The 24,003-nt window shown below is 37.0% G+C and overlaps 3 protein-coding genes across 4 annotated transcripts; 2 read left to right on the plus strand and 1 right to left on the minus strand.

Annotated features, from left to right (window-relative positions):
- Window positions 1-105: 105 nt before the first annotated feature.
- On the plus strand, window positions 106-3,333 carry LOC135652465 (manganese-dependent ADP-ribose/CDP-alcohol diphosphatase-like). Its single transcript, XM_065173407.1, has 2 exons — window positions 106-245; window positions 2,108-3,333. The coding sequence occupies exon 2, from the start codon at window positions 2,154-2,156 to the stop codon at window positions 3,093-3,095; it is 942 nt and encodes a 313-aa protein (XP_065029479.1). The 5' UTR covers window positions 106-245; window positions 2,108-2,153; the 3' UTR covers window positions 3,096-3,333.
- A 2,101-nt stretch (window positions 3,334-5,434) lies between these two features.
- On the plus strand, window positions 5,435-15,011 carry LOC135652115 (uncharacterized). The gene is made up of 15 exons (XM_065172832.1): window positions 5,435-5,685; window positions 7,548-7,718; window positions 7,812-7,923; window positions 8,018-8,158; window positions 10,635-10,739; window positions 11,615-11,698; window positions 13,392-13,507; window positions 13,616-13,717; window positions 13,794-13,907; window positions 14,032-14,088; window positions 14,164-14,230; window positions 14,313-14,366; window positions 14,454-14,528; window positions 14,625-14,660; window positions 14,752-15,011. The coding sequence occupies exons 2-15, from the start codon at window positions 7,690-7,692 to the stop codon at window positions 14,863-14,865; spliced, it is 1,206 nt and encodes a 401-aa protein (XP_065028904.1). The 5' UTR covers window positions 5,435-5,685; window positions 7,548-7,689; the 3' UTR covers window positions 14,866-15,011.
- Window positions 15,012-18,364: 3,353 nt separating this feature from the next.
- LOC103970735 (probable adenylate kinase 7, mitochondrial) lies at window positions 18,365-23,059 on the minus strand. Of its 2 annotated transcripts, none has more exons than XM_009384644.3 (4): window positions 22,565-23,059; window positions 21,865-22,005; window positions 20,507-20,647; window positions 18,365-18,726 (listed from the first exon to the last, which is right to left on the minus strand). In XM_009384644.3, the coding sequence occupies exons 1-4, from the start codon at window positions 22,913-22,915 to the stop codon at window positions 18,577-18,579; spliced, it is 783 nt and encodes a 260-aa protein (XP_009382919.2). In that variant the 5' UTR covers window positions 22,916-23,059; the 3' UTR covers window positions 18,365-18,576. The 2 variants fall into 2 exon arrangements, with proteins under 2 accessions (XP_009382919.2, XP_009382918.2); XM_009384643.3 differs by having other exon boundaries at window positions 20,507-20,755; window positions 22,565-23,057.
- Window positions 23,060-24,003: the final 944 nt, after the last annotated feature.

Genomic DNA, 24,003 nt, shown 5'->3' on the forward strand with positions numbered 1-24,003 from the left:
ACCGGTAGACCGGAATGCGTTCGGTCGATAGCGAACGCCTCACGGGTTCACGGGTTCAAATGCCGTGGAATCCGGTCCACAGAATTGGGAGATCTCTTCTTGGCTTACGAAGCGAACGAGCATAAAATTCCCAGCTTCGCTCCCGAAAACACCCACCGTTCCGTCCCTCGCCAGCTTTCTTGCTTTCCTCATTCATCGGCGTGATCTGGAACAAGATCGATCCCTGGCCCAATTACTTGCCAAAGGTTTAATTCTTTTTCCTTATGTCTTCGTCCTGTTTGCGTCCAAGAAAGCGATAATTGTGCGATTGGTTGATGTTTTCCTTCCTTTTGTTGCAAAAAGAGACCCGTAAGGAATGATCGTTGATTTAACCATTTCTCGCGCTAGGTGGAACATGGTTAAAATGTATTGTTATTCTCCCCCAATTTACGAAAGAAAGGAGCAATTTTAGCTGGAAGATTATTTTCACATCTGGAACTTAATATTCAGACAAATTTATTTCATTTGTGCATGTTGATATATCAGGTAATTGTTTTCTTTGTCAAGGGATTATTCTTTTCAAGGTAGAAATCGTTATAACAAGTGAAAGGTGAGTTCTCATTATGTGAACTCTGCCAAATTTTCTTTATGCCCTAGATTAAATGTTGTCACATTATCCTTTTGAGGCAAGAATTTAGAGACTTGTGATGGATAGATGTTGCTTCTGTCAAGGGAGGTCATTCATGTTTATCAATTTTGGTACCAGATGCTATTGCCGCCATAACACTTGGTCGAGAAAATCTGAAAGCAAAATAAGAGGAAAATTAATTGAGGGAAATTTTAATCAGCCCTAGACTTAGTTTCTTGTTAGAAGTCTGTTGGTGGCCAATGCCAGTGGTTTGGTTCTAAGTTCTGGTTTCTTTTTTGGTGGCCAATCCCAGAATCCAGCATTATTACGGATCATTCCTAGTTTTGAGTTTGCCTTGGGCACCATAGTCACTTCAATTTGTCAGCTTTGTCAATCAGTTCATTCAGAGCAGTTTTTATTCTTAATTCAGATGCAATTTTTTACTGTGATGAAAAATTAACGTGAGGACCTCTCAAAATTCATTCCTGTCTATTTATTTGATTACTGCACAGACAAAAAAAGTTGAATTATTAGACTATCTTTTCTGTTCTTGAAAAATGAGCAAAAGTGGACATATGGTCTTCCTGTTCTCTGCACTTTATAATGGATTTACTGTTTCGGTGGGAGATGGAAGATTAAATTTGCTTTGGGTGGTCCACACGCATGTTGCTTACATCTTAAAATCATCTTTCATCGATGTAATAGAGATCTTAGCTGATCAAGCTCCTCTGCGTTTAGAAACATTACATATCATGATAGCAATCGCATTAGTGTCGTAAGCATCTTATATTTATTACATTTGCATTGTCTGTTTGTCTTCTCCGACTACACACTTTAGTTTATCTTTGCCACCAGGATTGAAGTCATCCCATTGCTTTTAGGAATCATTTGTTTTTCTTATATTTCCTTATTTGCATGCATTCAATTCTATGTTTGATGCCTGTGTTATCATTCATTCGCTTTACCTAATCTTCTCTTTCATGTTTCTGTAGAATGCATACTCAGTATCTTTTATTTATGCAGTTTATAATTGATCGTGAAAGTTCCTCAAAAGAAAAAAGAAGGTGAGGAAGATGTAAGAAACAATACATATACTCTTTAAGTAAAAATGGCTGACCTGATCATGATTTTCCTTGTGTCATTTTGCATGTGTGATAGTGACTTATAAGATGGAAATGGCCCTTAAGAAATAATCATAAACATGGGTTCGACTAGTCTTAATGTTAATCTTTTGCTACAGCTTGTTTGCATGCTGACATGCATAGCACATTACAACTATGAAGTATCACTTGTATGACCTTAGTTTTTCCTCTAATCTCCTACTGAAATGGTAAGACCTTCTGACCTTGTGAGTTATATTTTAATTTTGTTAAGAACCTAGACTGTTTCACGGTGTAGTTGTACTTGTTTCATATTGCTACTTAGAAGTTTATAAATATAATTATTGTGCATTCAGATGCTGTTACATGTTTAATTTTCTCTGAACAATACCTGTTGCAGAGATCCTATAGGGTCTGCCCGTGATTTGCTACAACCGGCTGCACAAATGGCTACTTTAGCTGGATTACAGCCTCTATTCTCCTTTGGGGTTATATCAGATGTCCAGTATGCTGATATCCCTGATGGTCACTCATTTTCTGGTGTCCCTCGATACTATCGTCACAGCATGCAAGTGTTACAAAGAGCCATAAGTAAGTGGAATGATCACAAGAAGCTCCAATTCTTGATGAACTTTGGGGATATTGTTGATGGGTTCTGTCCCAAGGACAAGTCACTAATCACTGTGCAGAAAGTCGTGAAAGAATTTGACAGATTTAATGGTCCCACCTATCATATGATAGGCAATCACTGCCTTTACAATCTTCCACGCAGCAAATTAATCTCATTGTTAAATATGCCCTCTGTTCACGACCATGCATATTATGACTTCTCCCCATGTCCTGGGTATAGGTTTATTGTTTTGGATGCCTATGAGATTAGCACAATTGGTTGGCCATTGGGTCACCCGAATGCATTGGCAGCTATGCAGATTTTGGAGGCAAAGAACCCTAATTCTGATAAAAACAGCCCAAATGGCATGGTAGGCCTTGAGAAAAGATTCTTGATGTTCAATGGTGCTGTTGGGAAGGAACAGCTGCTTTGGCTTGATGATGTCCTTAAAGATTCCACCAAGAATGAACAGAAGGTTGTTATATGTTGCCACCTTCCTTTGCATCCTAAAGCTGCATCAGCCAAGGCACTCCTGTGGGACTATGAAGAGGTACTGAATTTGATACACAGCTATAAATGTGTGAAGGCTTGCTTTGCAGGTCATGATCATAAAGGTGGTTACACTGTCGACTCCCATGGCATTCATCATCGTGTTTTCGAGGCTGCCTTAGAGTGCCCTCCTGAATCAAATGCATATGGGTATATAGATGTGTATCATGACAGACTCTCTCTTATAGGTACCGACAGAATGATGAGTACTGAGATGATTTTCAACTAACTAGGAACAAGCAAAAATATGGAACATATCCTTGATGATAGTTTTCCTTGTTTGAAGGATGAAATTTACTTAATCATGCTTATTAACAGATTCCAACTGTAAAACATATATAATTAATAAAGATGTCCATGAAAAAAGCTTAGTCATTAGCTTTACCTTGTTCAGATAATTATTATTATAAACAAATATTTGTAAACATTTCAACATTCAAAATAAATGCATTCTTCGCATTCCACAATGGACATGGCTGTTTGATTATTGTCATCTGATTGTTATGCTTGATATTGTGAGGGTGATTGCTCTGGTGTTCATTTACTTGATTTTGTCGCTTGACTTTTAGTTACATGCGGTATGTTTATTATACTCAATTCAAGTACAGGTTGAGCTAAAGACTTTTTTTTTCCTGTTCTGTGAAACAAATATTGTGGAGGACAAGGATGTCATTATCAACTAATTTAGTTCATTGTCTGCTATGAAGTTAATCAGAAGATATATAAAGAACTGTTCTTGTTTTGCCATAGAAAGAAGATCATAGTGTCAGAATCTCAAAGCTAAGGCTTCTCCCATAAATTTGTAGTGCTTTATCATTTAACCTTATTTGTTTGTACAACTAGATTTTTTTAATCACTGATTAGCTAAGTATTAATTGTTAAACTGCTTTTGCTACAAGGCATATAAAGTTTCATGTTGAAAGAACCTACTTTACAAGAGTGCTATTTAGAATTCTCTCCCATTACAAATGTCTAAAGAACAAACCAGTGCATGATTCCATACCATCTACAGTTAAAAGGAGTAGCACATATATACAAGAAAAAATGACCATGAACATGTTTATTTAGCACCAGTTTGGTATCTAATCTTATAGGAGTAGGGTTATATTTTATTCTTTAATCAAATTAAAGAACTGATGCATGGTAGCTCCAGAAGAGGTCATAGAACTTAAGCAGCATTAAGTTGTTTATGCATGACTCCAGCAACTTGAGCTTAAATTTGATTTGCATGGAAGCCAACTAAAAACAACTGATGGATGATCCATCACTTTGATGACTTCTTTAACATGGGATCAACAAGTTCTGCGATCTAAAGATGCTATTGCACTGGTCAATAATCAGAATGCACAATCAAGAAAGACCACTATAATATCTTATTCCCTGTAATTTCCCTGATACAGATGCTGGTACTTATAGCAGATGACAACACCTTCAATAACTACAGTTAAGATGCCACTGCAGCTGTGCTGGTTAAATAAAACAAGCCTTGGCTGCAGAGATACAAGTCTGCAGAATCACCAGCTTGCCTCACAGGGAAAGTTAATTCAAATCTTACAAATCATCGATGCACCATATGTGTTTTCTAAACTGGCTTCCTTCCATTATATAGTACTGTGTAGAAGACATTCTTACAAGGAACATAGGACCTGGCATCTCCGCAACCTATCAATTGTGCAACAATGTGCAGAAGATGTTTTACTGCTTTAGAACATAGATAAAAAAGAAGTTTAAAACGGAATTGATCGAGGAGTAAAAGAATAAAAAATTTATAAGTCCGTCGGATTATCTTTATCTTTAAAGGTGTTTTCTGAGATTTACAATTTCTGAAAGGATAAAATCACATATGACTAAAATGTTAATCCTATATTAATTTAGTTGAGAAGTAGGAGAACGAAAGACTTATAAATTCATCGGGTATAATACATTTTCCCTAAAGATGTGAGATGATGAGTCCAAATCAAATATTAACTTATCACACTACATACATTGGATGATGATGATGCGGATAATTTGAAATACATGTTTACAAAATCTATAAGCTTTGTTTGAGATTAAATTTGATAAGATTGATGATTAAAATTGGATAAAAAATCTCAAAGTTGGCAAGTAGTAAAAATCTCCTAATAATTGCTTGCCACTCAGATTATTATCCAACCCTAATTGTTGATCATGATTTGAAATGATGGTAGTCAAGTTTACATAAGAATGAATCAAGAGAATAAGAGTTAATAAGAGAATATGTTAATATCGAAATTTAATTCTTTTCTAATTAATCGAGAGTACCCATCGACTCAATTTTGACCGAACCGGGTTCGCGTTTGACACGATTTATTCGGGTCGGGTCCAACTTAGCACATTACAGTCGATACTGTATCCGTCCACCCGACTTTGTTACCTGAACTATTATTGCAGAATTTGTCGGGCCCAGTTGGGCTTACGTGTCAGTCATATGCTTTCTGCAATAAGGGGGCGGGTACACGACTCGGGTCGGTCTTTCAATTGTACGAGAAGTCTCTTTAAGTATGATCACGCGCCGGCTGTTTCATGGAATTTGCCGTCTGATTTTTATATATTATTTCTTGCTGTCGCTCGTCGTTCCCTTTGGTCGTCCTCCATTTATTGTCAGTCAACAGTTGGCTCGCCCAATCCCGGCGAGATCATAAATCCCTTACCCTCTTCTTCTCTCCTCTCCGTCCCCTTGAGATCGCATCTTGCAATCGAATCGAAGGCGGTGGGTTTGAGACGCAGCGAGCGAGGGACGCTTCCTGCTCCTCGAATTGATCTAGGGTTTCAGATCTGCCGCTTCTTGATCCATCTGGGTAATTCCTTTGCCCCTTTGTCTTTATCTTTTGTACTCCTCCTCTTCTTTCGTTAAATCGAGGGCCTATTTCGTTCATGTTGTTTTGTTTTGTAAGAGAAAATCATCTCTGTGCTTTCTTGATGGTACTGTGCAAGCTGTTCGAATGTTTGTCGATCGACAGCGATTTGTTGGCCATTATGGTGGAGAGATCCGTTCTTTAGTTACCCTTCTTCCAGGTACTTCAGGGGAAAACTTGAACGTGCCGGCCAAATCGGATTTCTTACACGGATAAAGATTCTTTCGTTTCTTGAAAGAACGGAGAGTCCAAGTCGGGTGCTAAAGATCGACTAATCTATGGCTCTAGTGGTCATCCAAATAACCCTTTCGAAACCCTAGAAGCCTCGTACCCGCTCCTAGGTTTAGCAAATCAGCCAATATCATCTATCTTGAAAGAACGGAGAATCCAAGTCGGGTGCTAAAGATCGACTAATCTATGGCTCTAGTGGTCATCCAAATAACCCTTTCAAAACACTAGAAGCCTTGTACCCGCTCCCAGGCTTAGCAAATCAGCCAATATCATCTATCTTGTTGCTGCTCTTTAAGACCTGTCACCGCATAATTATCTGCAGTTACTGAGTCTTTTAATTTGTCCTATTCTTGGTTGTGAGAATTAAGTTTTACCAAGTTCCAGTTGAAATTATGCTGGTTTATCCATTGACAAGTAGCTTAGTCTGACAACATCATTTGGCATCCTACGACTGACCAAGTTTCATGATAGCCAAATGATGATGACCAGCAAACTTTGACAACTTGTACAATCATTATGCTTTCTGGTACGGGAGTAAGGCCTGGGACTTGTATGTAGTTTGTCACGGAGCTTTCACTTCCATCAGGCTCCGTCCTACTTTTTTTCCTTGTACTCCTGTTGATTTGTCAGCAAATCATGGTTAGATTCTTTACTATTTACAAAGAAACATTGGGCAACAAGTAGGATATGGCGTTATTATTCTGGTGTTCTAATAGGGCTGTCCTATATCACAACATGAATTAAGATTAGAGATGGGCATGAAATGACTTTTGGAAGTAAGTTGGTATTAGCTACCCATGGCTTTAAGCTTTTAGAGAATAATTTATTATAAAATATAAGTAACTTGATGTACAATATATTAGTCCAGTGAAAGTAGTATGAGTTTCTGTCTGATAAGTTTTTAATATGGATCTGCTTATAAAAGATGGTTCCAGGCCTTCATGTTTGTTATTATGTAATATTACCATCATATTTATATAGTTTGAGAAAGATGCTTCAAAGTAAATTCAGGAGTTTGAAGATTTACATAAAATATGACAATTTTTTTATTTGATTTTTCATTATTTAACAGCCTACCAGTTGGAAATTTGCTAGACCAAAGTATTTTGGTTTCTGTCAACAGTTCAGAATTTTATCTCTAGTGAATTTCTTTTCTAGTTGTGACCAATATGATATGATCTGAATGCTTAATGGGAAAAATTAGCAGGATAATTGTTTCTCTCTATGTCTCTCTGTTATTGTGGAATTTTATTTTTGCTGAATCAGCTTTATATTCAACTCAAATAGTTGATGCTTCCATAAGAATACTTGGGATGATGATGTTCTATTTTTTTTACTTATATGATCATAGATTTGTAATTATTACTATTTTAACTAAAATATGTCTGATAAAATTAACTTTAATTGCAATACATGTCAATGTTTCCTTGTCCATGATGTTTTTACTGCTTGCTTACTTGGTGCTGAATTTTCATGTCTTCTCTAATAAACCACCGAGTATAATTTAAGCGTATCTGATGGTTCCTTTGCAATATTCTAAATCTTTTTCTTACACTTAGTTTCGTGATGCTCAGGCTGCCGTTGTTCATATTTAAATTGTGATAACAACATCATTCATTATCATTATCCAATGATAATTATGAATCTACCGAACAATGTTAAGCTGCTTTTGGTTACAAGTATTGTTGGGTCTTTGTGATTCTAAAGTTGGAAGACATGGCAAAACTTGGATTTGGTGGTCGCAGGTACTATAAAATCGTTTGAGATTTGCATCTTTTCCAAAAAGGTTTGTCTTTATTATTGACATAACATCTTGTTTAATTTCATCATGATTGCAGCGTGCTTACAAGAAAATCAAATGAGAGTATGAGAATAATTATTTCAACAGTCATTGGAATTGTGTTAGGGTATTTGATAGGTATTTCCTTTCCTACAGTTAGCATAACGAAGGTAAAATGAACTGATTCATTCATCATTTTCTTTATGGATATTGTAATCTGATTCTTCCATAGGAGGTGATATTTTTTACCTGTAAATTTTGCAGCTTCACTTCCCTTCCAGCATTGTATCATACATTGAAGACAGGAACTCAGGCCTAACAACCCAAACTTTATTGAATCACGCTTGGGATTCAGCTAATCGAAATAGAAATAATTCTACCTCAAACACTGATGATACTCCAAAGGTGCTTTGCTTCTGTACCTGGTGTACCATGCAATCTGTGTTTTACAATTTTGATGATATTTTGTACTTACTGTTTTGATTTATTCATTCTTGTAGTTATAAATACTTATAGGAATTGCTATTTGGTATGATGAAAAAAAAAAGAATGGTGCATGGGGTTGTTTTTCTGTTTAATTCTAGTTTGGTTCGAGAAGATACTGTAATTTGAGAAGGTTGGATTCAGAAGGATCTTTAGTTGATATGAATTTTTGAGACTATTTGTGGTTCTGTAGAATTTTCCAATCATGTGAATGAAAGAAATGATATTGCTTTGTGGTTGTAGGTTTAGTTGACACAGCTTTATCTGATGTCATGGCTTTTGGATCTTTTAGGATTTGGTAATTGAGGGGTTAAGATCTGCTGCTCGCTTATGTAATTTGTAAATAAAACTTGGAATACAATGAGTCCAGCTTATCTTTTCTCTTAATAATGCCTGTGTATTTGTCTAATAAATTGAATTTACTAGTAATATTCGGGACCCTTTTTTTTTGGTACATGCTTGTTGATGATATTGTTTTGGTATATGTGTCATATGGATTAGCTCTAAACTTATCAAAGAGAAACTTTTAGAATTTAAAATATGTCCACATATATCATGTGGAACTTTAACAATACCGAAAGAATTAGATAGACAAGAAGTTCCAAGTAGAAGTCAGAGATATCTCAAGTTTAATATTTAACAAAAATGGAAGATCGATGAAATACAGAGTTTCAGCGGGATATTAAAGTAGAGAGGTGCATTGAGTGTTGTGTAGTATATTACAAGGTGTATATATCTCTGACTTCACCGAATTTAAAAAAATAATAGGAAAGGTAGCACATAAATGGATGCTTGTGATTCTCTTCCTCCCCTCTCTTTTTTGTCGTTTCTTCTAGTCCTTCGAAGCTGAAAAGAAAGGTTTCATTGCCCAAATGGCCTCATCCTTTGCTTTCCTTTTTCTCCTCTTGAGCGATGACTCCCTGTATGTTCGTTTCTCCTTGTACCTTTGCTATATGGGTCTTTATTACACTCGCACATCGAGTTGCATCCTTTTTACACTCACACATTGAGTTTCTTCCCTTGCACCCTTACCATGTGCAGCTCTTTCCATGTCAAGCTGTCTTTTTAACACCCAAGCAAATAGTTGCAATAACAATGGTAAAAAGAAGCAACAAGCAAAAATATATGTATTTTGTCTGTCATTTGTATATCAACTTAATAAAAATTCTTCTAATAGGAGGTTTCTTGGCATCTCAAGGGCAATTGCTGTGAATGCTCATGTTCATTACACATGAGATGCCAAGCAACAGTAAATTTAATGGAATAATACATCTCGGTCATAAACTATAAATGTTCGATAGTAGTATGCCACGCCCTTTCAACTTCAGGTGTCAAAGTGCAAAAGATGCAGTAATCTTGCTCCCTGCTGGAGTGGGTCTCGTCTTTTTAGCTTCAAGGGGCCAAAGATGCAACAAGTCTGACATAGAGCAGCAACCTAAAAAGTGCTAGGCTTATGAGTTTGGGCAGATAGGTGGTGAAAAGAGGAAAAAAAGACAAAACAAGGGCAAGAGGATTCAATAGAACACAGTCTATTCATGAAAATCTCAAATCAGACAATGAAGGAACACGTGATGCAAACTTAAACACATACTTAATGGTTTGAGGAGCGAGAAAGACACCGATTGATAATGGTTTAATTCCATTATATTTTCATTAATTTGGGGCTTGATGGATTATGTATGGTTGAACAAAATTCTAGGACAACAGGGATTCTAGAGGCTTTAGGGATTATATAGTAGTGGAATTTAAGTTGTAAGATGTTTGGGAAAAGAGGGGGCAGAAATTTAGAAAACTAGTAACTTCTGTGGCTCATTCTGAGTCCTCAACTCATTTGTGTGGGGAAGGTAGTAGCTTCATTACTCACTTTTAAAGTGGAGCAAGGAAACTATTCATTCATGGAAAAAGAAACTCATTCATTCTTTCTTCAAAGGAGATAGATTTCCATATTTGATTTGGAAAATAATTTTTAAATATTTCCATATTTGATTTGGAAAAATAATATTATTTTTTTTATGTTACATCTGATTGGTAAACTTTCATCAATATGACTGAATTTTCAATTGGTATTTGTAATCTTAAAAAAAAAACAAGTTCTGATTTTTTTTCCATCTTTTTTTATTGATTTCTTTTTTCTTCTCCTTGGACAATCTAGATAATTGAAGTAGGAATTTGGTATTATTAAATAGGTTTCTGATTATTTAATTTTTTCTTAACTTTTTCCCTAAGTTTTTATGAACTATATATCTGCACTGTATTGACATGAAGTGGAACCAAATATTTTAGTATAGAACATCAACTTTTCCAAGTGGAATGACTTAGTATGAAACAATGAACTATGTTTATTTGAAATTTTGTTCAGAGGATATGTAATTATTTTCATCCTCCATTAATATTGCAGATTTATGTTCCTACAAATCCCAGAGGTGCAGAACGACTACCACCTTGCATTGTTGTGCCTGAATCAGATTTTTATTTACGCAGATTATGGGGAAACCCAGATGAGGTGGGGTAGTTGTCTGTAAATTCTTATCGAGCATATCTTGATATTATTGGCTTGAATTGCTCTGCTGTTGTCGCTGAATGTTCTTTTTTGTTTTAATATTTAAAGTGGTTGAGTTTTGGATGAAAATGTATATTCATAGGAATATTTGTGAGCATCCTTCTTGAGACTTAAAACATGTGACTATTAAAAGATATTTCTGCAAAGCTGTTATAAGTTATTATTTATTCCTTATGTAACCTTTATTCTTGATTTACATCATAATTCGTTCTTTTTGGATTGTTATATGAACTGAAGTCCCGCTGTTATATGCTTAGCATGATAGATGATTTATTCAGCTTGCGGAGCCTTGTAAATTGTTTTGCATTGGAATTATAATTGGATCCTTTGATCAGTTATGCCAGATGATATAATCAAATTTTCACCCTTAATTATTATTTCTGAGAATGATAAACTCAAATTTGAGTGTGATTTTTTTATGAGATGCATCTTGTTGTGAATCTATATGCTTGATCTTGATGTAAAACAAATGGACTTGACACATGGTGTAAAGTGTTCAACACAGTCATGGTCTCTGATTCCTTGATGCTGCCATGTGTTGCCATTCATCTTAGATAGCTAAATGTCTCTGTAGACATTCTTTTTGTGTTATAGACTTATATTTCTGTGCATCTGCTGCTTGAAATACTTGGTATGGTTCAGAATGTTTCAATTTATTACTTTTTATGATTCATCTATGGTTTTTTTTTATTTGAAACACCATTTATCAAATTGTTAATGTTACTGTCTGACCATGTCAGAGAATGATTATTTTGATGCTAGCTCTTGGATAATTTTCTTCATATGAAGTTGTTTCATTGTTTGAATGAAATGTGCAGGATCTGATTGTACAGCAGAAATATCTTGTGACATTTACAGTCGGATATGAACAGAAAAATAATATTGATGCGGCAGTCAAAAAAGTGAGTAATCATCCATTGAATAAGGTTCTATACCACATTTTTTTACTATATTTGATGGTTCATGCTCTGATCCTTTTCAGAACTTGACATTAACAAGTATGGGTAAATATTTCTGAACTAATGACCCATTCTTGTTTCAGAACTAAGGAATTTATAATGGGATGGGCCCTTAGTTCACTTGGCTTTTCAGTTGTTTGGTTCTTTTATGTCAAATTGATAGCTGATTTCCTTTTCTTTACATTATTCTGTGAACTTCGATGCAAAGAAAGATGACCGCTATAGGCTTCATAATTGAATTTGTGCAAATTCTTCAACTTTTCTAAGTCTTTTCTGGGAAGAGGTGGTCATGTGAATTGTTTGGGTCAACATGCGACTTACGTTTAATTGCATGGATGTAGCTTTATGGAAGTTATCCAAGAGTAATGGGCAGGGAGATATTTCTCATAGTTCTCCATGTATAAGTAAGACATCTTCCTAGTCTTTGTAGATCTGCAACATCTTGACATAAAGTACTTTTCCTTTACTGACCATGGGTACATGGGACATGGAACATTCTATGTTATGGTAGGAATGTGGATACAACTTAGTGCCACATAGTTCATGTCACAGAGGATAGTGTTAGGTTCTTAGTTTGTTGGGTCATGGAATGCATTAAATTGCTTAGTTTGTTTGGGTTCTTTGATAGATTCTAGAGGAAAAATATTTTAAATGGAATTTTATTTGATTGATTTGTGTTTATGACACTTAAAGATTAGATCTTCAAGTCTGATTGATCTTTATTGCATAATGCGTGCAATCAAGAATGTAAATTTGGAAACAAAACCTGGTTCACAATTCCAGAGGGTTAAGTAATCACCACACTCAATTTATATTGGAAAAGTGTAATTTAAAAAAAATGTACGAAAGAAAAGCATTACTAAAGCTTGGGACATTAATCCTTTAATGTATACATTGTCGTGATAAACCCAAAAACGGCTCTAGAACTAGAATAACAGTATACTTTCAACTGATCAGTCAAAAATGAAAGTCATAAGCAATCTTATGGTACATGTACTGGCTACACTATTGCTGTAATTATCAGAACATCAAGAATCGAAGACCAGTTGTCATCTAGTATCATAAATCAAATTGAATTAAATGCACATCCATCACAATAAGTAGAGAACAACACTAAGCCAAAGCCCCAAAAAAAGTAGAGAACAACACTAAGCCAAAGCCCCAAAGTGTGCATCCTTTATAAGGTGAATCCTATTTTTTATTGAACAGGAAATTATGGGGTTTGAAAAGGAAGCCAATGATCTCGTCATACCAAGAATTCTGTCATGCTGATGGTTTACTCTATTATTATCATTGATTATTCCAAGCTTCCAGAAATGCTAGATGATAACTAGCAGTCAAAGAATGAATATAAGACTTAAGGTCTTTAGCCATTGAATTTCTTAGTAAATGCCAGAGATGTGTACGAGAGTTTGTTGTCTTTTTCTCTTTTAATTCTGTTCTATTCTTTTATAATAAAGGAATTGTATGGGTCCTGCCTGGTCCTGTTAAGAAGCTAATGAATTAGATTTTTGGATGGTTTTGAGCCTTTTCATAAATGGAAAATGGAAAATGCTAACTAGTTAGAAAAACTTCCTATATTGTTATCTGCAAATTTTCACTTCAGTTGCATTATTTTTGATAATCTTTGTTGCAGTTCTCAGAAAATTTCACAATATTGTTATTCCATTATGATGGTCGAACTACCGAGTGGGATGAATTTGAATGGTCAAAGCGGGCTATTCATGTGAGTGCCAGGAAGCAAACTAAATGGTGAGAAAATGTTTCTTTCTCCAAGTTTATTATTTTATTTGTGTACTTTTATATTATATGGTTAAAAATTTGTTGTCTATGGTGTCTAATTATATTACTTCATTTAAGGTGGTATGCCAAAAGGTTCTTGCACCCTGATATAGTGGCACGATACGAGTACATATTTATATGGGATGAAGACCTTGGATTAGAGCATTTTGATGCCGAAGAGTAAGTGCAGGATCTCTTCACTGACAAGTCCTTGAAAGGTTTCCTTTAATTGGAGTCGTTTTTCTTCACTTTTTAGGTATATTAAATTGGTAAAGAAGCATGGACTAGAGATTTCACAGCCGGGTTTAGAGCCAAACAATGGTCTAACATGGCAAATGACCAAAAGGAGAGGTGACCATGAAGTCCACAAGTAAGCCTTTGAATCTTTATTCCTAGACAAAAAATGTCTACCTGATAATTGTGATGATGTTGGTTTGAATCTCATCTCGATCAACCTTTGAGTTTATACAAGTTGTGGCTTTATTTCCTAATAGAGAAACTGAGGAAAGACCAGGCTGGTGTGCGGACCCTCATTTGCCCCCATGCGCAGCGTATGCAGTTTTAACTTGACCCTGCATTTGTGCTTTTTACTCGGAACCTGACCACTGGATACTAACCATTTACAGGTTTGTCGAGATAATGGCAACCGTATTTTCTAGAGATGCATGGCGTTGTGTTTGGCACATGATTCAGGTAAGAGTCAGTGATCCTTTTTGTTTCGCGTCATGTGCTGTTTGTCGTCTTTACTATTCCTTGTGTGTCATTGTACATGCAGAATGACTTGGTTCATGGATGGGGCCTCGATTTTGCTCTTAGAAAGTGTGTTGAGGTACACTGCAGCTTGTCTTTGTATCTTGTTTGATTATTTTTTCTGATACTGGTGATTTTGTTTGATTGTCCTACTTTCTCAACTTAGCCGGCTCATGAGAAGATTGGAGTTGTAGATGCTCAATGGATTGTTCATCAGGTGGTTCCTTCACTCGGAAATCAGGTAAGAAGATCTTGATGTGACCAAATGAATGTCTTCTGAATTTTTGTGACTCTGTCCTGTAGGCTTTATTTGACTTGCTGTTCCTTTATTTTTCAGGGCCAGGCAGAGAAAGGCAAAGCACCATGGGAAGGGGTTAGTGAATTCTGACCACTATATGTGGGTCATTTTTACCATTACATGCTGCGGATATGGCTTAGCTGATTATGTTCTAACAATTTCACAGGTCCGAGAAAGGTGCAGAAAAGAGTGGGCAATATTTCAATCACGGATGTCGGATGCTGAGAAGGCCTATTATCTTTCGATAGGGATCTCTCCCCCTAACTCAACGGTTACTTAGATTAGTGTATTAAATTAGTCCTGCACCGTTAAATCAAAAGTATTTATTGTGTTTGATTGTAGATAGATGTATTTTTCTGTACTTGATCATTTCTAGGTTCTCAAAAGTTTTCCCCTTTTAATATGTTAATCCACCGTTAGCTTACATATGATGACTGAAAGAGCATATACAGCAATGGTTGTAGAACCCAGGGTTTGCCGTACCGCCCGGTACGGGCGGTACGTACCGGTCCGACAAGTTGTCGGTACGCGGACCGCTCTGTACCGGTCCGCACTGTAGCAGTGCTACAGTAACACTGTAGCACACTGTAGCAGTGCTACAGTGCTCGGTACACCTCGGTATACCGGTCGGTACACCCCGTACCGTACCATACCGAGCACGAGTCGAAACGCTGGTACGGTACGGTACGACGAACCTTGGTAGAACCAATTCACAATTGCAACCACCTAAACGTTTATTCTTGCTAGGAACGTAGGTCATTTTTTTTGTTCCTTGTTAAATTGGCTAACGATAACTGCGAGTTGCTTGTCAAATTAAAGGATCACTGGGAATGATGGAAATCCAATTTGTCCGGGTCAAACTTTTTGTTCGGTAATTTTGTACAGGTAAATCCTTGAAAAAAAATGAAATTTGGCTTGTGCAGAGTAAGGTCTGTATATATATATATATATATATGTATATTATACTATTATTGATGCGGCTTCAACATCGTGAACCCACAAGTTTGATTTGGTCAAATCTAGATTTTTACTGCATAATGGCCTCACAGTAGATTGGTCTCTCAACTGAAAAGCATAATTTACTGGAAACACAAAAATTAAACCTTTAAATGATGCTTTAAAATATATCATACTCAGGGGAATCTAACAGCAAAAATTAAATGAAACCATTATTGAAACATAAACTACTGAAAATCTAAAAACTGACATTTTAGGATTTACGGATGAACTGAAACTTCAGACATTGTAGCAAACTGCATGAATCGTTACTAGACCTGGTCCTTGATGAAGTGAGCCCAAAGAATTAGTTAATTTCAAAATGCTGGCAGTAAAATTGTCTAGATTACTTTAAGGATATGAATTTGCCTACTAAATTCTAATATAGATACTCCAGCTGTGATCGAGAAATCTGAATTCGAAGGCGACTGTAATCTGATCAATCAACATATTCACCTAGATAGAACTCAAAAGTTCCCAAGGTTCTGGATCATCAAAACCAGATTCTAAATCCTTAAAACTGAAATAGTGATGCGACAGGCTTTAAAGGGAACCTGACCTATCTATCAGCTAGGAGAACGTACAATACTAAATCTTTTTTTTTTATTTTTAATCCCATCCCCTCTTTTTTTCCTCATTCACCATTTTCAACCCCAGTACCAATGAATTAAGGCTTAATAATCTTAGTCCCCATCCAAAATCCTATTTCTGAGTTAGTACTTTAAAAACTGCCTAGAAGATCAGTACCTAGACACTTACAAAGATATAAAATTTCTCATAAATTCTGAACATTTATTGGCTGCATTCAATGGTATTTATTCTCTTTCTGCACGTGTCCTAACACCAACGATTGTGTTCCACAGCACTAAGACCACTCTTTACCCACTTCCTGCCTGCCTATATCAAAACAACCAAAAGCCTTCAGAAGTTTGAAGAAGAAGACTATCTTATTGGAACATTCCTAGAATAGGCAGTTATTACCGTTAGAACAGCAAAAATGGGGGAAAAAAAAAAAACATGCACTTAATACCAAAAACAACATATTATATATTGTATATATCATAATCCACATCTATGGTCGATGCATGAGTAACCCATTATAATAACCTATTGAGGTCCTAGATCAACACCAACCGCTTTTATTGCTTGAATTCCAAAATTGAGATCAATACATAATAGTATGACAACAATACCTATGAGAATAATAACCAAGTAAAAGACCTATTAACGTTGTAGAAACTACTATTATTAGAAGAAAACTAGAAAAAGTCTAATTCTAGCTTTTGTAACCTACATACTGTAGAGAACATTATTAGAAGAAAATTAGAAAAAATCATCAGTTATATCACTATAACAAATGGGAAGTCACAACAAGTAATATTTGATTGAACGATATAGGCAACTATATGCGAAATTAATAACGATTCAGCTATTCTAGTTAAAGATCCGGTGGATGAACATGCAACAATTAATCAACAGCATTTCCTTCTCTAATTATTTCACCCTTGTGAGTCATATAAGAAAAGGGGATCATATATGAACATCCATCCATGTCTGCTATTTTAAACAAGCAGTTTTATTCTACTTCTAGTTATTTTGATGAAAAATGCATCAGACGCCAGATCCAAACCGTCATTTCTCGTGAAAAATATAGCAAACCCTAAACAACCAAACCAAACTCCGGGTGAAACAAACAAAGAAAAAAATAATCAAGGGCTTATATCAAGAATATGAGCCGGTAGAAGCCAGATCCTTCGTTCACGCGAGAAATTGGACCAAGAATTAGAAACGAAATCAGCGCTTCAAGAAACGGGTAATTCGCTTCAAAGACATCAACACTTCAAGATCCTGAGAGAGTTGTCATCATAGGAAATCCGAAGAGGCCAATCAAGAAAACCGAGAATTGGAGCAAGAACTAGAACGAAACACCGTAAACTTCAAGAAACGGGCGATTCATCTCAGAGAGGTTGTTGCCTCCCTCTCGAGACACCAGCAGCAGAAGAATCAAGGGATGACATCAAGAATGAACCAAGATTCTTCCCTGCATGCAAAAGAACTCGAAGCGAGCAAACATACAATTCCACGGTCATTAAGAAACGGCGGATTCACTTGACGGGCGTTCATTCCTCCATCTCGACGGATGGCGTCGAAGCAACTGCGAGAGAGATTCTTGACAACGTGGTAGGCTAGGGGATCGAAGTGGGAAGAGATGAGAGGAGGAAGGGGACGAAATAGGAGAGCCGAGCGGAAATAATCGCCATCAAGAAGAGGAGGTTACATCATCCCTTCCCTACAGGCAGAGAGAGAGAGATAACGGCCAGAAATGAAAGATGGTTACGATCTGAAGGGGGGAGCGTTTTATACACGTTATGGGTCGCAACAAACACACGCTAATTGGGTTTGTACTTCTTGACGCTTCTGCCGTGGAATGAATGGTATTCATTACGATTCCGAGTTTATGGTCGGATGAAATTTCGAATGTAATGACTAATCCGCGTGTATTCAATTTAGACTAAATCAGTTACATCAGGTCGATTATAACGTAAAAGAAGATATTAAATGGAATCTAAAAAGAATACAAATTTAATTTTACTGAAATTAAATCACAACAAATGGAAACAGAAAACTTTTACGAAAAGCATCTTTTTCTAACTTTATTTTCCTCGTAACTAAACGTTGTAACAAAAATTACAACGTTTAGAAATACTTCCTTCTATCTCTTCTTACTGACGAGGCAGACATTAGCAGGTTGACCCACGAGATTCCCAGGGACACTTGAAAGGTACAAGAAGTATACAAAGGCTACACAAACACCTTGCGAGCGTCATTGATACACTGTCATTACCACTCAAATAACAATTTGTCATTAGCCGCAGCATCACAAAGTCACTGATGATTCTCCATCCACCAACAGAAAAAATAGAAGCAACAGTTGCTCCTTGAAAAAGGAGTTCGAGTGAACTCCGCAGCGAGGCAGAAGAACACCGCCAGAAACTTAGACCGTGAGCTTCTGGGCAGTGGCGGTGTCCATATGCTGGAGATGTAGTGCAGCTAAAAGGCCACGCCAGGTTTCAGCTGGGCCACCGGTGACTTGTACATCCAAAAGCTTCTTCTGCTTCCTGTAGTATTCTTCCAGCAGCTGGATCTGTGGAAAATGTTAGAGGTCAAGAGCCGCTGAACATGTCTATGAGAAAACATCCAGGAAGTTAGAATATGTTGCGTAATGTTTGAATGGAAGGAGTAAATTTTTTCTTTAAAAATTCACTGAACATAGAAACTTGTGTATACTATTTATCTTGTCAGAAGGATGCACCAAGCTATGCAACAATAAAGAAAATTAGAGAACCACAATGTGATTATAACAAATCCCAATGACATGTGCTTTAACGCTGAACGGCTCACCTTATGATCTGACTTCAGAATGGATAGCTCGTAGTCTTCCTAATTACCAGTGAGAAACCAGAGGTAATAATAATCAGTCAAATCAAGTTGGCTCTACCCACAATGGACACCATCCCTGACCCTAACATAACCTATCTAACATTTAAACATGTGGAACTAAGACCGATCTAGACCTCAAAACTTGACTCATGCACATCAAGAAAAAAAGGCAAAAAAGAATAACAATAATAGTTGTTTTTTGAGGAATGAGAAAAATGAGATGGCATGTGGAGAAGAGTGACTTGAGGAGCTACAGCTACGTGGACAAATGGAAGCAGTGGCTAACAGGAGGCAGAGCAAAGCAATGCTGCAGATTAAGATAGATTGCAGCAGAAATGGACCATAGTGAATATTGAAGCATTGAGAATACATAAAACAAAAGCATAGAAGATAAGCTAAACAGGTAGGTAGTGGCACTTTAACATCTAGGGAGGTGATGGCAATTAGCTAGAAAGTGAGACAGAATAAAAGATCAAATAAGTAGAAATAAGACGGGAAAAGAGAGGTCAAAGGAATGGGCAGGAAAGGAAAGGTGAAGCTCAGATAAGCAGAGGAATTAGATTAAAAATGGTACGAGGACTGGAAAAGAGGATGAAACTAAGAGTTAGTAGCACTATCCTTTTTTTAGAGATCTGACTTGTCTATTAGAAGAACAGAATTGAATCTACATATACGTATACATATATGTACACACGCACATATAGAAAACTTGCTGGAGAATAAAGATTGGTTAAGCATCTGCGACACAAACAGAATGCCCAGTCAAGGGATTAGGCCAGAAAAGGAAACAAGTCAGACTCATGGGTTTATATCAGTCACAACCAGTAGTATTAAACATCCTCACACATGACAATTTCCCATATAGGTTTATGCAACCATGTGGCTGCCAACATGGTCGGAAGATACAGCCTTGTGTTCTTATCCATGGTCAATGTGTCTGGATAAAACTGTGGGCTAAACAGAATCCTCCATAACAAGTCCTCGCCACTCATTCCAGAGAGCAGAGTTTATCAATTAGCAATCACAACTATGAACACCTGACTGGCATAACAGGATGATTTACAGGAGACTGAACAGCTTACATCCATATCTTGGAAAATTTCAGGATTAAATAACCAAATCACAAGGGGATCTATGGTCCACCAGTAACAGGTAGGTACTTGGGGGAGATGAATTGGTTTCCTTACACCATCCAGCTTATTCTTTGCTTAGGATGTCAAGTTGTCAAGCCCCTTGATCATATCATAACAAGGGATGGCAAATCCCAGCATCATATCCCAGCTAAATGCATTTATGCTTAGACACTAGTTAACAGACAGTAGAATGGAGGAAAAACTCAGACCACGCAAAAAAAAAAAAATTATAATGCTTAACAAGTTCCCAAATGACTCTTAAGTTCCATGTGGTAAAAAGGTGGATATTGCCTCCTCATATACATGACTCTTATTTCAGATTCATAATACTTTTGAGAAATGTGGAAATACCTGCTCAGAATAGAGACGGAACTTTTCCATCCTGAGATCCTTCATGTCTACTGCAGCAGATGATTTAAGTTGATCATGTCTTGTACGTGTAGCCAAGCAAGGACTAAGGCTTGTTGATTCTGAGTTGATCGCATCAAATGCCTTTCCACAGTGCGAACAAATATTAGTACCAAAGTGTTGCTTGACCAAGCAGTGTGTGCATTTCAAGTTCACTACCAAATTGATATCCGCTATTTGATCAAGTATCTCCTGAGAAACGGCAGACAGAAATAAGAGGCTTATGCGTCTCAAAGGAAAAAAGTGCACTGCATATGCATGCATAAAATTGACATTAACTTATATCAAATAATATAACAGCCATCACTGGCAACTATGATAGTTTAACAGTACTCTGAAATTCCTAAACATGCACAAGATAATCAGAAACCAAAAATTAACCAAAAAAGAACAATAACAACAAATGAACATTTGCAAGGAAACCTTTATACTGGTAGCAGCATGGGAGATGAAGTTGAAAACAAGAATGCTAACCTAAATACCTTATAGACTAAATAAGTCGGTCCTAATTTTTAATGGACCTCTTAGCACTAGGGCAAGACTATTGGTGGCTCTCGGCACCAAGACCACATATAAAGATGATCGAACCATATGCAAACCAAATAAAGACATGAGTCAAGATCCAAATCATAACGAGCCGAACTAACCCTCCTGCTTGAAACAAATCCTAGATCTACTCAGATTAAGGATACTTATATTTTTGTGCTTATTTTTTAACATAATTTTGAAAAACCTCTAGAGTTTTAATTAGAGTCAAACTAGTGTCTAAAAGTCTCGATATTGTATAGATTGGACTAATTATTTTTCTAGTTAGACTCTTTCTGGGAGTTACAGTCTTATAACAAGGGCATTTTGTGGATACCAGATTAATTTTGTATCATGTATAATATAGTAAGTCTGTTATATCCTACTCCATATAGAAATAGGATCATCAAACTAGATAGAACTTATATTATCAAATTATCTCACTTGCTCCCCTCTTTCTTCTCTTCCTTAGCCTCACATGTTCTGTTCTTTCTTCTTTTTCTCTTTCTCTATCAATCTCTTTCAAATATACTTCTTCAATTGAAGAAAGAAGATGCTTCATAAGAGAAGTGAAATCCTATCACTCTGCTTTTTCTTTCAAAGCATCTGCTATATGAACAAGAAACAAAACTGGTGTATACTTTGGCCAATTTATTTATAGTAACCACCATAGAAGGACAAGATTTTAAACCAAGACCTAAAAAAGACAAGATTTAAGGCAACTTAAAACCCAAAAAGAAGAAGGAATTGCGTGACAGAAACAACTTAAATCTTACAGCCTGAATCCTGGTTCGTGGGATTCCATCAAGAATGAATCCAGTTTCACCTCTCTGGTATCCTTCCTCGAGTCTTTTTGACAACAAGCCGAATACGATTTCCTGCGGCACCAGCCTCCCACCATTCATAGCATTCACAATCTTGAAAGAATTAAATAGAATTAATTAGCACCAAGACAACAAAAAAATCGAAACAATAAACTACATTCTAAATTTCGACCCAAAATTTCGCATCAAATTACTCCCATGTTTACTGTTTTTTGTTCTATTATTACTGATATTGTCAGACTCTGTCATCGAAGGTATATTTCTGTCATTTCACAAAGCAGCGGACCGATATCGAAAGTGGAGACTTCACGCCGCCAGACCAAGTGCTCGTGACGCTAAGTTCCAGAAACCCTATGGCAGAACACTGGCAGCAATTGCCGCTAAATGACGAAACCACCCCTAAGAGACTAGGGGACGCACAAATCTGCCGCCACGCGAGAATCATTTCCGAAGCAAGAAAAAGAAAATAACCGCCATAAATCACCAAGATTACACCACAGATCGAACAAAAGCTCCAAGAATTTCTAAGGTTGGCGCCAAAAATTAGAGAAAATGAATCAAGAATGAACAGCATAACTGACAAATCGATCCAAGAAGAGGAGGAGAAGATACTTTGGGGCGAAATGGCGAGAATGATGGAAGAGAGAGATACTTGATTGTAGAGGCAGGAACTGGGGTTAAGTTCCTGGCGGACGAGGGAGCCCATCGAGATGTACGGGACGTCGAGGAGCTTCGCCACGCGCGTGGCGTACACGTGCCTCTGGGCGGCGGGGCTCCCCATGAACACCCACTGCACCCCACCCGGCTCTCTCTCCCCACACGCCTCCGCCGCGGTCATCGCGTGCCGGCAACGCTCCTTGTCCTCCTCCTCCTCCTCCTCCCATTCCGTCCAGTAATCCGCCAACGCGACTGCGCTGAAGGACCGGCGGTGCGGCGGCGCCGCTATCATCCGCCGCGCAAGGGATCGCGTGGCGGCGGTGCCCAAGCGACAAATCCCGGCCATGGCGGCTGAGGCAGACTTCGATCCCTTTTTCGTTCTCGCCAGCGACGTGGAAGGGTTTTACGACCTCCGTCCGGAAGGACACAGCTTTCCGAAGGAGGCGAAAGGGTTCCGACTAAGGCATATAATTCGTCATCGACATTACAAAAAGCCCCTTTGCAATTAATATATAACAGGAAGCCCACTGTTGACATGGCAATATTCTACCCAGAATATTCTTCAGGAACGCCTCCAGCCATAACTGTGGTGTTTGTAGAACATTCCAGATGTATGTATGAAAAGGAGTATGGCTACCAAAAATAACATACTTAATCAATTTTTGTGTTGCCTTTTTGTGATTGTTTTATTTATCATAAATATTTTGACTATCATATTGCAAACAGGAAAAAAAAAATCCAGGCTATGCAATTCAAAATTGAGTTTTCTTGTAGGAGTTTGTGAATTAGTTTAGAAGCTTGTGAAGAATCAACACAATTGACTGTGAATTTGGAGAGAGAGTGAATGGGAGAAGGATAATTGACACTGTCAGATCTCCTGACCATAATTTCTTTGGAGTGGGTGTGGTGGACCTTCTCGAGTACAATTAATTGCCTAATGGACTAGTGGTGGAAGAATTCTTTATTATAGAAACATATACCACCTTTTAGTTGCAAAGTTTAGTATTAAGGGTTTATAGAGGACAGCAGTTATGAATTTTGACAGAGGTAGATGGAGGCTTCTTATTGAAGATGTACAAAGAAAATAATAAGAGCTATAGAGAATATATCTGCAAACTTGTGAAACAATAAATGTGTAATTTTGAAGGATTTTGAAGTTTAGAGGTATTCTTTAGCATAACATATATGCAAATCAATGATCTTGCAGGGGTATACACATTTCCTAAATAAAGGATCAACCACATTTAAACTGTTCAGAAATATTTCTCCTCTTTTACTTTTTCTTCCCCCACCCCCCTCTCAAAGGTATTCAAGTGGAACAGAGTGTTGACAACAGTTAGTGTTCAAGAGTGACCTTTGAAACAAAGCTCATTAGTAATTACAAGATACAAAATTAAAAAGAAGATAGACCCAAGAATTAATTAGTTGGCCAAG

This window comes from Musa acuminata, chromosome BXJ3-11 (genome assembly GCF_036884655.1).
Source record: "Musa acuminata AAA Group cultivar baxijiao chromosome BXJ3-11, Cavendish_Baxijiao_AAA, whole genome shotgun sequence".
NCBI classification, from domain to species: domain Eukaryota; kingdom Viridiplantae; phylum Streptophyta; class Magnoliopsida; order Zingiberales; family Musaceae; genus Musa; species Musa acuminata.

Bases quoted from the DNA above. Each gene is read 5' to 3' on its own strand.
- LOC135652465 (XM_065173407.1), top strand. From the start codon at position 2,154: ATGGCTACTTTAGCTGGATTACAGCCTCTATTCTCCTTTGGGGTTATA.
- LOC103970735 (XM_009384643.3), bottom strand. From the start codon at position 22,915: ATGGCCGGGATTTGTCGCTTGGGCACCGCCGCCACGCGATCCCTTGCG. The intron at 20,756-21,864 runs GTAAGATTTAAG...GCCGTTTCTCAG, and splicing joins CACGAACCAGGATTCAGGCT to GAGATACTTGATCAAATAGC. The intron at 18,727-20,506 runs GTATTTCCACAT...CATTTTCCACAG, and splicing joins TCCGTCTCTATTCTGAGCAG to ATCCAGCTGCTGGAAGAATA.
- LOC135652115 (XM_065172832.1), top strand. From the start codon at position 7,690: ATGGCAAAACTTGGATTTGGTGGTCGCAG. The intron at 7,924-8,017 runs GTAAAATGAACT...TAAATTTTGCAG, and splicing joins CTACAGTTAGCATAACGAAG to CTTCACTTCCCTTCCAGCAT. The intron at 13,508-13,615 runs GTGAGAAAATGT...ACTTCATTTAAG, and splicing joins GCCAGGAAGCAAACTAAATG to GTGGTATGCCAAAAGGTTCT.